Source organism: Euleptes europaea, chromosome 1 (assembly GCF_029931775.1).
Source record: "Euleptes europaea isolate rEulEur1 chromosome 1, rEulEur1.hap1, whole genome shotgun sequence".
Lineage (NCBI taxonomy): Eukaryota > Metazoa > Chordata > Lepidosauria > Squamata > Sphaerodactylidae > Euleptes > Euleptes europaea.
The window spans coordinates 127,553,360-127,567,628 of record NC_079312.1 but is presented as its reverse complement, the minus strand read 5'-3'; the positions used below and the strand labels follow the sequence as shown (position 1 = coordinate 127,567,628).

Below are 14,269 nucleotides of genomic sequence, written 5' to 3'. Positions count from 1 at the left end.
ATCTGTGATCTTTGTCACATCTGTTTTGGCCCTTAATCCCTGGTCTCAGTCATCTTCACTGAGGAGAGCAAGCCTTGTTAGCTTTCCTGCATGGAGAGAGATGATGATTCTCTGGAGGCTGGAATAACTTGGGTCTTTTATGCATGGCTGTTTAACTCACCATCACCCCTCCAATAACTTCGGGTCTTTGTCTTGATTATGCATGCCATTTCCGACCGTCAGAGGTCGCCTCGCTCTCCCCCTGCATTTCTCTGAGTTTTGCCCGCTATCACAATCTGTGCGTACCGAGCAAGGGAGAGACTGTTTGCCAAATGTTTGGAGTTTTAATCTTTCTCCTTTGCCCTTTTACTTATTTTACCTCGGTAGAAATGAGACACCAGAGGCTTTTTCAAGTTAACAACCAAGTAACAGAGATTTATTAAATGCTGTACAAGGGATGAACTTGGAGGGAAAATGGTAGGTAGGGAAGACATAGAACCAGAGCTAGTTTATAGGTTTTACTACAGAGAAGGCATTGATCTTAGATGGCTTAGTTCGTACAGAATTACAATTCTTAAATTAAGTTCTCAAATTCAGTTCAGTTCTCAGAACTTCCTATAGACGTTCCTCTTCAGACTCTGCTGCCTAGCTAACTGAAATATGGAGATTAAACAGTCTCTCTCCCTCAGAGAAAATGAAGTATGGAGATTGCTCCTCAAATCTCTCTTCCAGTTCTCTCTACGGATCTACCCCACTTTTGTGGCAGTAATCCATTAACAAAACCCTGTATCTGGAATATCTCCTTCCCATAGCCTATTCCCTTACTTTGTAGAGCTTACTGTAAGAGAAAATTCTTCCCCCACCCCAAAACCCAACTGCTGCATAAAAAAGCATTTTAAGAACAAAAAACGGAGCAATCTGAAAGGAGTGGGGGGAGAGATCCAAGCCTTGGTTTTAAAAAGCCTTTCTTCTGCTCAGAAAGAGCTCCCAGGAAGCAGGAATCATTTGAATCCCCAACTCTTTACACGCTGGTTTGTAATTGGCTGTGAGAGAAACCAAGTTTGTGTTTCCTGTGCTTTGCCTTATGCACAGGGATTTCAAGCAGGCTGAGCTCAGGGGAGAGGGAAGACTCAGGTTAACAGAGGAACAGGAAGTCCCGGGTTTTGTGAGGGCTGGCAGCAAGGTCATCTCTAATGGAGGGAAAATTCATGCATAACTCCAAGGAACAACCAAGACAGACCAGGGGTGAACGTGAGTGAAAGTACCCATGCATAAACAACGTCAGTCTCCATTTCTGTCTGGGGTGTGTGTGTGGGAAAGTCCTTGTAAATTTTCAGTTCAGGTCCACTTCTGTTTGAGGCTGGCACTACCCATTTTTATTGCATAGTCACTGGATTTCTTACAGATCCTGCGATTCATAAATGAGAAGGACCTGCAAAGCTGGCAGGAAGAGCTCCTGGGGAACTATATAGTGCGCCGAGGGTTGGCCAGCCCCTCCCTGCGCAATGAGCTGTTCAGCCAGGTGGCCAGTCAGGTGTGGAAGAACCCCAACCTGGAGCAATGCCAACGAGGCTGGGCACTGATGGCTGCTCTCCTGGGCACCTTCACCCCTTCGCCAACTCTGGAGAAGCCCCTGCTGAAGTAAGAAGAGGGATTTTGTTTTTGTTTTCTAAACAAGCTGAGACAATGGACTAGTTTGCTGAAAGGATGCTGCTGTGTTGTGGGTTTACAGGTTTGTGTCAGACTGTGGTCTAGACGGCTGTAACGCTGTATGCCAGCGCAAGCTCCTGACCGCCATGAAGCAGATGGAAGATGATCCAGAGGTGTCCCGTGCTTTTCCTCCCACTCAGCTGGAATGGACCGCCAACCAGAGGAAAGGCACAATGGTGCTGGATGTTTACACATATGAAGGTAATGGTTGGTGTACCCTTTGTTACACAAACTGGACACAGAGAAGGGGAAATTAGCTTTAAAAAGGTTTCAGAAAGGAACAACGCAAGATCTTGTTGCCTCTGTAAACTAGGGTGGATCTCAGTAGGGGTACCCCAAAGTAAAATTATGAAGAAAGAGAGTGAGAAAAAGAGAGTGAGAAAAAGTGATTGTAAACACAAACAACTTGATTGTATACAAAATAAAATTAAATTAAATTAAAAAGAACGTACCAAGTAAAAAGTAAAGAATATACCAACTGCGATAAAATAAACAATATGTAACAAAAGGCGATATCAATTATGAGCTGTATATAATAAAGTGGCAGGCTAGCATGATCTCGTCATATCTCAGAAGCTAAGCAGGGTCAGCCCTGGTTAGTATTTGGATGGGAGACCACCAAGGAATACCAGGGTTGCTGTGCAGAGGAAGGCACTGGCAAACCACCTCTGTTAGTTTCTTGCCATGAAAACCCCAAAAGGGGTCGCCATAAGTCAGCTGCGACTTGATGGCACTTTACACACACACACACAATGACTGTTAAGCAATAAATCATAAAATATTTTTGTTTGGTACTTGGTAAACACTATATTATGAAGTAACATAGATAAGATAAATAACAAATACATACCATGTTAATTATTATTTTATATTTCTAATAATACTTCCCAAACACTGAATTTCTCCCCCCTCCCCCATTTTTGGCACACATTCAATACAATATATCAAAAAGATTTTTCATAATTTGTAAACATCATTTCAACAATCTCCTTTTCTGTTCCCCCATTTTAGGGACACATAACTAGTATGCTTTTCATTTATGTTGAAATTATTTAATTGGTCTTTTATTCACATAATTTGTCAATTTTGCCATTTGCTCTCCCAGTCATCTCTGCATGGACACTCTTCTGCTTTCCCTTTTGGTGCAAATGTTACTCTGGCTGCCATAAACATATATCTGAACAATTCTTCCCAATTTTTTGGAATATTTTTCTGTAAAATACCCAATAGCATACTCTTAGCTTCCATGGAAAAATTAATTTTTAAAATTTTCTAGATTTCAGCATGAATTTATTTCCAGTGTCCTTCAGTGTTACTCCTCTGAAGATGCCGGCCACAGCTGCTGGCGAAACGTCAGGAAAGAAAATACCAAGACCACGGTTACACAGCCCGGATAACCTACGAGAACCAATGAACTCTGACCGTGAAAGCCTTCGACTAATTTCTATATTTTACAGCAATATTAAGACATTCATATTAATGCCTTTATTCCAACAAAATTGGGGGAAATACCTTGATTAGGCTATTGTGAGCCAAATCTGCATGAGCACAAAGAGGCAACATGATTAACATACTTTAAAATTAGGTTGAAGTGAGTGAGATCTGTATGGGTACAAAAGTCTGGTTGAGGCAGGATGGAGTGTAAATTAATGACTTGAGCACCCTTCCTGATTAAGGAAAGAAAAGGAAGAAGAGGTTAATGAAATAGACAAGTCCTTGGGCTGGGCAGACACCTCTGGGGTATGTCAGGATCTTGGGTGATGTCTCCAGTGTTGAAAAGTCTTTTGTTATTGGGAAATGACATGCCACTGAGCGGGGGGTGGGGGGGAGATAGCCCTTGTTCTGCTTTCCTCGCGGCAACACCCTTCCTCTTCATTCCTGGGAATTTCCAGTGTCATGGCTTCCTCTTCATTCCTGGGAATTTCCAGTGTCATGGCTTGACCCCCCGAAACACCCCAGGAATGCCCCCCCACCCGGAAGGACGGCACGAGCACTTGCACTGTCAGGACACCATTGGGATGCCGAGCCAGCATCCCAGGCCAGCACTGCCGCGGCAGTCCAGGGACGCCGGTGTGTGCAGCCCAATGCCAGCGTCCATGCCAGCCCATGCCAGTCTTGCCAGCCCAAGTGGCACTCACTGGCATGGCCACTTGCGCACCTCCTGAACTCTTTTGGCCTCAGAGTTCAGGAATGCATGCTTCGGCTGTAAAAGGGGGTGCCTGTTAAAACAACTAAGTCCAAAATAAGAGGGGAACACTACTATCTGAGGGGCCTCAGCTGGAGAGTATTAATTGTATTAATCCATCCAGTAATAATTTTGGAAACACAAATCCATGCTATTTGTGGATGAACATATTACACACAGCCTTTCAGTGATGTGCGGAGTAGGTTGTGATGTCTGCAGTCACAGACATTGATTTTTTACTTTTTCAAGGTTTTCACACACATATACACATACCCCTTTAAAAAAAATTCAGATACTGCCCGCCCCCGGCTAGGGTTGTAGAAATATCTGTCCAGTTGCTTGGTGGCCCCATTGTGTGGAAGCTTGAGCCTCATGATGGGGCCACCCATGGGAACTAGATATGTAATGTGAACACATGAAGATGCCTTATACTGAATCAGACCCTTGGTCCATCGAAGTCAGTATTGTCTACTCAGACCGGCAGCAGCTCTCCAGGGTCTCAGGCAGAGAGGTCTTTCACATCACCTAGAAGAAGAGGAAGAGTTGGTTTTTATATGCCGACTTTCTCTGCCACTTAAGGGAGAATCAAACTGGCTTACAATCACCTTCCCTTCCCCTCCCCACAACAGACACCCTGTGAGGTAGGTGAGGCTGAGAGAGAATGACTTGCCCAAGGTCACCCAGCTGGCTTTGTGTGTAGGAATGGGGAAACAAATCCAGTTCACCAGATTAGCCTCCACCGCTCATGTGGAGGAGTGGGGAATCAAACCCGGTTCTCCAGATCAGACTCCACCGCTCCAAACCACCACTGCAAACCACTACACCACACTGGCTCTCTACTTGCAATGTGTTGTTGCAATATGCATAGCATCCCATCTCCTTCCCTCCCTACACCCCATAATGATTTTCACCACTTTCTGATGCCTCTAAAGTAGCTAAGGTTGCAACCCTGTTCATACTTTCCTGGGAGTGGATCCCATTGAACTCATGTAGTTTGCTTGTCAATAAACCTGCGTAGGATTGGACTTCAAGCCTAGCGTTGCCCCTGCCTTGAAAGCCGACTGCTCACAGTTGGAGTATGTTTAACAGTCTGTCTTTTTTCCCCCCTGATTAGAAGAGAAGCTTTCAGCTCAGGTGGAGTCCTGGACAACAGGAGAGCAATATGCAGGCTGGATTTTGAGTTCAAGGTACATCCAGAGGCAGAAAGAGGAATACTGAATTATCCGAGTTAGAGTATTGATCTTTGACATCAGAAGGGCACTGACTGAAATTTGTCGCTCTCAGCAGGAGGCTGAAAATCTTACCGCATCCAAGTCCAAGTGTGCGGTCTCATGTTAGGCAAGCCATAGCCAATAATAGCTGCTTTAGAAGTGAGGGCAGGAAATATTTGTGCAGTGACTAGCTGCAAGCCACGACTTTCATCCTCCCCGTAAGCTTTGATCATGCAACTGTTTAGCTCCCTTCATTAATGAAAAACTCCTTCAGGCTTTGGACAAAGCTTATTTTTTCCTGAGAAGGATACACCAGAATATTGAAGGGGAAACTTGGGAGATGAAATCGTCACGAGCCTCATGTTGGTTCACTCGTCGGGGTTTTAGTTGCTGACTGGCAAGCAGACTCTTGTTTCCTTTAAGGGTTTATCCAGACAATCAGTCAAAAGTTGCTTCCGCACAGAACTCTTGCTCCATGTTCCTCTCCCACAATGGCTTTAAATTTGGCCTCTGCTTGACATCATCGTGCTTTTGCCAGCCTTCTGGGTTTTCCCTGGCTCCCCTGTAATTTTTTCCAAAAATGCTTTGATAAAACTTCCCTGGAACAACGTGCCAAAAGTGGGCTTGCAAAAGCATGGAAAGGGAGGTGCAGATTTCCACTCTTCCTCACCCATATCTGGTGTCATTTCCCTTTCCACCTGCCATTCTTGCCCCCTTCCAGGCAGAGCACTCTTTTTTGCTTTTAAAAAAAATTGGTAGTAAATGTTTTAACATTATAGCGATGTCCCAACTGCTGATAATATTTTAAAAATGGTAATAAGCCTACCAACAGTGGTGATGGGGTGATGGGTGGGAGGGGAAAGCCCAGAGTAAATCTATGTACATAAACACCATTGCTGTTCCAATGTGCAGGGCCAGTCAAAGCAGAACAGAAAATCCCTCCCTAGGAGAGAATCTCTCCCAAGTGCTCTCTTGTTGCATTTAGCCTTTGCAAGATATTCCAGCAAGTCCCAAGTCAAAGGCAACATAGATAGCTTGAAAGGTTATAAACGTCCTGTTAGCTTGCCCCTCTGGTGGTGTGTTTGCAGCATCGCAATTCAATTCAGTCCAGGGTAGAAGCTTCAATATCTGATGTTGTGTCAGGAATGATGCCCCGCATTCAGGAAATGGGCAGGTAAAAAATGGTTCTGATCTGAAGTTTCTGAGGTCTGGTTTACTAGTTTAATTGCTGTGCCAGGAAGGTCTGTTAATTGTCTAATTCAAAGGGACTGGGAAGGTAAATCTTGGAAGATGTTGAGATGTTTTGGAGAATTTTACACACATGCACAGGACATGTGTGTTTATGCAAAGTGAAACTGGATGGATAATAGTCACTTCTGTTTTTCCATCTCTGCTTCGCACACGGTTTTCTGGCATCCTCTGTTTCCTCACCTTTACACGACATCTTCTGACTCTACTGATCTCAGGGGCCTGGATAAGATCCCTCGTGGCTGGTCTGTATCCATGTTTACAGGCAAGACGTGGCAGGATTTACCAGGCTGTGACTTTGTGCTGGATCTCATTGGAAAAATGGAGGAAGGCAGCAGGCCCTCTGGGGCCTCCCCTAACTATCCCATAACGCCGGAGAGGGATGAAAGCTACTCTCGGCAGCACTCTCCAGATGTGTAAGCGATTCCCCCATTGCTGCTTGTTCCCTGTAATCTTTCTCAGATTCCCAGCAACCACCACTTTCGTGACGCTGCCATCTTTCTCCTTTGACAGGATGCTTTTGAACATCCCTCCTGCACCAGGCGTTCAGGCACCGTCGTTGCCTCCAGATTTTGACAAAGAAAGTGGTGCCTACCCAGGTGAGCCTCAATCTTGTGGGCGTGGAAGGCCCTTGATTGAAGTAAAACTGAGCAGAACTGGGGTGTATCAGTCATAGGCTCTGGCTTCTGGGCTTTTGGGCAATGCGTATGGGCAAAACTAAATAATACAATTTCTAATGAGTTAAGTCTGGGTTCCCTGACTTGCTTTCCCTACATCCACACAGTGTGTGTGTGTTAAGTGCTGTCAAGTCGCTTCCGACTCATGGCAACCCTATGAATGAAAGTCCTTCACAATGTCTTATCTTTGACAGCCTTGCTCAGATCTTGTAAATAGAGGGCTGTGGCTTCCTTTATTGAGTCAATCCATCCCTTGTTGGGTCTTCCTCTTTTCCTGCTGCCCTCAACGTTTCCTAGCATGACTGTCTTTTCCACACAGTAGCTGTGGAGAATGGCTTTTTAAAAGTCTCCCACCGCATGGGATGAGGAGGGGCTCCTGTCAGGGGCCAAGACTGGTTCTGCTCTGGAATGGAAGCCCCTCCCCCTGCTGCAGTCACATGCCAAATTGGACCCACCGCACAGCCTTTCAAAACACCGCCAACCACAGCTCTTGTGCAGCTTTGGGGGAAGTGACTCAGTTCTGGGTAACCCAGACCCAACTCTTGAAAAATTGTATCACATAGCTTGGCCCCTGTGTGTCTCCCGGCATACAGGAACTTTGGGTTTGGCGGTTTACAACTCATGGGTTGGGGAAATGGAACGGGGCTGGGTAGATGGGGAGGCTTCTGAATGATGCTGGACAGCAGGGGAGGAGCTTCATCTGGTAACGAGAATCTGATTTTCCCACAGAATCAGGCACCAGAGATAGTCGAAGGTCATCCAGAGGGACAGATTATGATATTGATGGTCTTTTTATGCCAGTTCTGCAACAGGGATCCAGGGCTCTTATGTCAGTAAGTGTAATCCTTTCTCATGAGAGCCAGCGTGGTGTAGTGGTTAAGAGCGGTGGTTTGGAGCGATGAACTCTGATCTGGAGAACCGGGTTTGATTCCCCACTCCTCCACGTGAGCGGCAGATGCTAATCTGTTAAACTGGATTTGTTTCCCCTCTCCCACACATGAAGCCAGCTGGGTGACCTTGGGCTAGTCACCGCTCTCTCAGCCTCACCTACTACCTCACAGGGTCTCTGTTGTGGGAAGGGGAAGGTGATTGTAAGCCGGTTTGATTCTTCCTTAAGTGGTAGAGAAAGTCGGCATATAAAAACCAACTCTTCTTCTTCTTCACTTGTGAGTGGCCGCTATCCCTCTCTGTCATACATTTCGCTTTCTCTAGTCCATTTGTCTTACCTTTGTTAGAGCGTAAATCTCTCTGTAGTGATGACAGAGTCACTGTCTGTATTTGTGGGCAGCTCTCATCCCCTGCCTGCCTTTATGTTCACATGCCCAGCCTGCACAACTGGATCAGCTAAATACTAAATCTTGGGCTTGTCTTCCAGAGTATGGAGAGCGAGGGGAGTCTTACAGGACGTATGAAAGGAGGAGGAAAAATTGGACCCACTCAGCAAGGAGTCTTCCCCACTGCAGGTTAGTGCAAAGATAGGAAAAGGATAGGAAAGAACTGGGGATGACAATTTGGGGGGATTCAGTTCCAGGGGGAACTCTTCTGTTAGTAAGTGTGACCCAGGTGTGACCTCCTTTGTGAAATCACACTAGCATACATGTCACGAGTCATGCTGTTGAGAGTGACTGTGAAGATTCTAGATCTGCTTGCTTCTAGTCACATAGCAATGAGACATTGAAGGGATGAAGCTCTATCAGGTGTAGAGGATCACACAAGGACCTAACTATTTCCATACCCCCGAATGCATGCAAGATTTAGCTATTTAGACTATTTCTGTCCTGCCTCTCAAAACAAATCTTGCTCAAAGCATCGACACCATTTTTTTTACTTGTACTGAGACAAACTCCCATTTTGATTATGTTTCACCCAGTTTACCTCAATGCTCAATACAAATACACACAAAAACATGAGTGACAGATACTTTTTCCGGGATTTAGCCTCCAATGTTGCTCAGGAAAAGGAATCTTGACCCTTCCCCAAGAATATTTCTCAGGCCTGGTTCACCCACGGAGGAGAATGAGGTGGCAGAGCACTGAGATGGTAGAATGGATTGTACTACTTCAGAGTGCAAGTAGTGGCTTCCATCATATTTTTAAAAATCCCCATTCAAATAAAAAACAAGTGGAGCATGGAGAAATATTCTGTCCCCTCTCTTGTCTTGTGGTGCTGGTTTTCTGTTTGCAGGGAGTTTTTAACAGAGGGGGGCATTCCACAATGTGATGCTCAGCCTGCTGCCTGAAGTGGTATAGTCCATTCCTACCACCTCAGATCTCTGGCACTTTTCTGCCATTCTCCTGGAATGTTTCAACTTAGCCTCAGAGCCCTATGCCTCCTTCATTCCTAAGTCACCCTTGCATTGTATTTTTCTGTATGGGAAAAAGAATATGCTTTTCTGGGGGCCAAATGGCAGCAGTCATTCCCGTTTCTCTCTGCCATTAGGATATCACCAGTTTAGCATGTGTTAGCCATCCTACTCTTCCATAACTAGGAGAAGCATGCTGCAGATTGTATTGGGTCTTACTGAAGATTATTTTTAAATTTGCTGTTTTGTTATTCTCTTCCAGGCTTCCCTGTCCTTTCTAGCTATCTAGTGGGTTAGTTGAAGGGAATCCCTCCTAAACTGGCTTGCTCTCATTATTGTCTTTGGTTGTATTATCTGCTTGCTCTGATTTGGAAGATCCTCTAGGTCAGCTTGTAATACACATACTGTGACCAGGTTTCAGCTAATAGTAATCTTGAGATCTTGTCCAGTACGCATGAGCAGAAAGTTCAGTGACTTTTGTTGTTTGGATTGAAAGGGACATTCTCATGGAACACTACAAGGTGGTATTTTCTTTTGTCTAGGCTATTCAGGAATGATGCATGTGCCCACTTACCAGCCAATGCCAACTATGGGAGGAATGATGCCTGCAACCATGCCAATGGTGCCAGGGCTAGGCGGAATGGGATCAATGCCAGGTAATAAAATATGATGAATGGGATGAAGTATGGGGATTTCTGAGTCGCAATGGCTTTTTGTGGCTTGTTTTTAATACTGTGATGTGGTTTTAATTGTAAGCTGCCTTGAGCAAGTCTATGAAGAGTGGCATAGAAATATCCCAAATAAAGATAAAATATCTCATTGCGTCTGTCACTTTTCTATTAATCAAACAAGGTTTCCCAAAATGGATGAGAAAATTGCGCATAAGATTGAAACAAATCTATTTCCCACTATAAATTCTGTAAAAGTGTTGTGCATTGAGAACTGAAATCCTTTTACCAATACCTGTTTTTCTTTTTCCCCTCCCTCCTGCAACAACTGTTTTTCAAACCCTGGGACTCAAAGAATGTTGGAAGCAGCAGCATGGAGTTGTGTTGAATTCAGAAATCCTACTTTTGACCTAATGGAAACCTCAGTGTGGTGTAGTGGTTAAGAGTGGTGGTTTGGAGCGGTGGACTCTGATCTGGAGAACTGGGTTTGATTCCCCAGTCCTCCGCCTGAGTGGGGAATGCTAATATGGTGAACCGGGTTGGTTTCCCCACTCCTACACATGAAGCCAGCTGGGTGACCCTGGGCTAGTCACAGTTCTCTTACAGCTCTCTCAGCTCTACCTACCTCACAGGGTGTCTGTCATGGGGAGGGGAAAAATGGATTGTAAGTTGGTTTGATTCTCCCTTAAGTGGTAGAGAAAGTCGGCATATACAAACCAGCTCCTCCTCCTCCTCCTCCTCTTCTTCTTCTTCTGCTTCTTCTTCCTGCACCAGTTCCTCTCTGGTTGCTATGCATTTATTTGGAAATGGGTCCACACTGTGAGAATACTGGACATTTGCATTGCTGTTCATCATAACCTTCTCTCTCGCTTTCTCTCTCTCAGCTATGGTTGTGCCCCAGCCCATGTTGCCATCAGTGGATCCCAGCCAGTTAGCAGCAGCACAGCAACAAGCCTTTATCAACCAGCAGGCCTTGCTCATGGTAAGTAGGTGGGTTGGTAAGATGTGCGTGGAACAAGCTTACTACGAGTGGCGCAGTCATATAGAGATGCCGTTCTCGCTCTGAGAGACAAGGCCATCTTCAGCTCGGGTTCTTGTGCTTGCTTATCTGGGAGGCAGGAAACAAAACTGCGGACCTTCCTGTGCCTGGGAGGAAGTGGCCCCTCCCCTCTCCTATTACTCCAGTTTTGTTTCCTGCCTTTGACGGGAGAGCAGAGTTCCTTTGTCGCTCGTCTGAAAGATAAGATTTAGATCCAAAGACCAGATTCGATTTGGGTGATTTTTGTTTAGTCTTTGTGTGTGTCGGTGTCCTTAATTGTCCCCACTTAATTTTTCTGCCTTGTGCGGAATTTGCCGCAGGCTTCGGCTAGGCCTTAAATTTTCCCGCCAAAAATCAAAATGGCAGAGGCCCGAGGAGATGACTTTATTTCGTCCCAAGATCTAGTGCCGGGCTTACTTACCGCAGCTCATGGCAGTCTGGACGAGCCGTCCTGCAGTTACGCTTCAGATTCCCCCTCAGGGACGAAGAAGCGCAAGCATAAGTGCACCGCAGGCGCAGGTTCTACCTCAGCGCTGAGGAAAAAGAAGAGGAATCAGAGCGAGGCTGCTAGCCTGACGCACAGGAAGAAAGATGGCGCGGCTCCTAGCCTTACTATTACAGCGCCTCGGGCTACTACATCAGCTTCGGCCGATTTGCCCCCCCCATACTCCACCCAGAGGCTGCCCAGGACGCCGTGGTTTCGGCAGGCGCAGATCAGCCCCACGACGTGTCCGTCGGGCGCGGGGTGCCGCCAGCTACCACTACAGCCCACGGGAGTGAGCTCATGGCGGCCACTCTCCCAGCGCAGCAAGCGCCGGCTCAGCGTGTAGCGGTTCGCGCGGGAGAAGCATCGACAGCTGGAGAGGCGGCGGCGCTTGGTAACATACAAAACCGTGCGGTAGGAGGGGGAGAAGGGGGGCTGTTGGCTCTTAAAGCAGAGCTTGTACAGTTGGTACGCAGCGTTTTTGTGGAAGGGCTGCAGGCTCTGCAAGTCTCCCCAGCGCCTTCACTACAAGGGGACGGGCTTACTCGAGAGGAAGGTGCCTCTGCCAACTTCCAGCCTGACCTTCCAAAAGGGGGGGAGGGGACTCCCTGTCCAACCAAAGCAGCCAGAAAAGCTCCTCCGCCCTCCAAAACTAACGTGTCTATGTCTCCAGATTCTTCTGAAGATGAAGTTGAGGAGGGCGAGTTTTCTTCAGGGGAAGAGACTCCCCCCCCCCCGGAAGAGAAACAGCTTAGGCTTTTCCCCCAAGATGAATTTCCTTCTCTTCTCTCTAAATCCTCAGCAGCTCTTGATCTGGCTGAGGTCTCAGAACCTCAGGATCCAGACAAACTTAGAGGGGCGAAGGAGTTTTTTCACAGACACAATGTTCCTTCTAAGACTATACCAGTTCCAGATTACTTCTCTACGCTTATAAAAGCTGAGTGGGATAAGCCCCTGGCCTCAAAGCAGGTTGCTGCGGTCTCAAAAAAGTTTTACACTTTATCAAAACCATCTGCACAAATGCTCCAGATCCCCCTAGTGGAGGCTCCTGTTGTGGCACTTCACTCCAATGATGTGGTAGCCAGAGATAGCATGGGGCCCATCAAAGATCCTCTAGACAGAAAAGCGGAACTGGCAATTAAAAGAGCCCATGAGGCCTCTACGCTGGCAGTTAGTGCATCAATTACTTCTGCCCTTATCTCAAGAGCTGCCATAGTCTGGACAAGGAAACTTAACCAGCTGATTCCTGAGGACAACAGAAAGGCGCTGGAAGGGGTGTCCCGTGTCCTCAAGGCGGTCACCTTCCTTGCTGACTCTACCTTGGACACCCTGTCATTTTCGGCTAGGGCTATAGCCACACAGGCTGCCGCTAGGAGAGCTCTCTGGCTCCACCCTTGGCAGGCGGATACCCACTCCAAAGCAGAATTAATGGGCTTTCCCTACCAGGGAGACAAACTATTTGGTGACCAGCTTGATTCCATCCTCATAGAAACGAGGGATAAAAAGAAGGCCCTGCCCAAGAGTTTCCGCAGGGATAACAGGGGCTCCTCTGGGTCATTTAGATCATCTTATACACTCCAGCGTTTTCGCAATGACCAGAGAAGGGGCCAGTGGTCGCAGCCCAGGGGTTCCTTTCGAAGGGGGGGCCGTTTCTCGCGGCCCAGATCTTCACAGCCCAACTCTGACAGACAAAATTTTAACTCCCGCCAGGGAACCAAACAGTGACGCCAACTCTCTTCCAGTGGGAGGACGTCTCACAGATTTTGCTACCCTTTGGTCAGACGTCCAGTCGGACGCTTGGGTGACACAAGTCATCCTCCAGGGGTATCAAATAGAGTTTGCACGCCATCCCCCAGACCGCATGATAACCTTCCATCGACCCATGTCCAAAACAAAACGCCTACGCACTGCGCAGGCGGTAAATCACCTCTTAAACATTCGAGCCATAGAAACCGTAGAGCCATTAGAACGCTCTTGCGGAATCTACTCGATCTTCTTCACAGTCCCCAAGAGGAATGGGGACTGGAGGGCCATCCTGGACCTCAAGTTCCTCAACAGATATGTCATCAAGAGGCGGTTCAGGATGGAGACCCTAAAATCCATCAAAGAGGCTCTACGTCCCCAAGCTTACCTTACCTCGATAGATCTCACAGAGGCCTTTCTGCACATCCTTGTGCATCCCACACATCGCAAGTTCTTGAGGTTCTCCTTCCAGGACCTTCATTACCAATTTCGGGCCCTGCCCTTCGGGCTTTCCTCTGCCCCGAGGGTCTTTACCAAGGTCCTGGTGGCCTTGGTAGCCCTAGTGCGAGCCCAGGGAGTCCAGGTACATCCGTACCTGGACGACATACTTATTTGTGCTCCATCAAAAGAACTGAGCAAAGCACATACGGCCCTGGTTCTGAACACTCTGACAAACCATGGCTTTCTGATCAACCAGAAAAAGAGTCACCTGGAGCCTACTCAGACACTGCTACACCTGGGGGTGTTGATAGACACCACTCAGAACGCTCTCTTTCTACCCTTGGACAAGGCGCTCAAGATAGCAGCCTTGACCAAGAGGGTCATCAAGTCATCCTCGTCCAAACTGATGACTCTGGCCAAGTTGCAGGGGCACATGATTTCCTGCATCCCTGCAGTACCCTGGGCGCGCCTCCACGCCAGGCCGCTTCAGTGGTTCCTCTTGCAGTTCCAACAAGACATTATGAGGAAAAGAGACAGAAGCCTCATTCTTCCCAAGACAACACGTCTATCTCTGTCATGGTG

At 47.0% G+C, this 14,269-nt stretch overlaps 1 protein-coding gene across 1 annotated transcript in view; it reads left to right on the top strand.

Annotated features, from left to right (window-relative positions):
• Nucleotides 1–14,269, top strand: part of MYO15B (myosin XVB) — a 78,310-nt gene that overhangs the window by 26,991 nt on the left and 37,050 nt on the right. Inside the window, exons 9-15 of the mRNA XM_056848389.1 lie at nucleotides 1,385–1,620; nucleotides 1,712–1,890; nucleotides 4,989–5,061; nucleotides 6,552–6,749; nucleotides 6,847–6,932; nucleotides 9,855–9,968; nucleotides 10,865–10,962. Of these exons, the coding sequence (XP_056704367.1) occupies nucleotides 1,385–1,620; nucleotides 1,712–1,890; nucleotides 4,989–5,061; nucleotides 6,552–6,749; nucleotides 6,847–6,932; nucleotides 9,855–9,968; nucleotides 10,865–10,962 (984 nt within the window). The remainder of the gene's footprint in view (nucleotides 1–1,384; nucleotides 1,621–1,711; nucleotides 1,891–4,988; nucleotides 5,062–6,551; nucleotides 6,750–6,846; nucleotides 6,933–9,854; nucleotides 9,969–10,864; nucleotides 10,963–14,269) is intronic.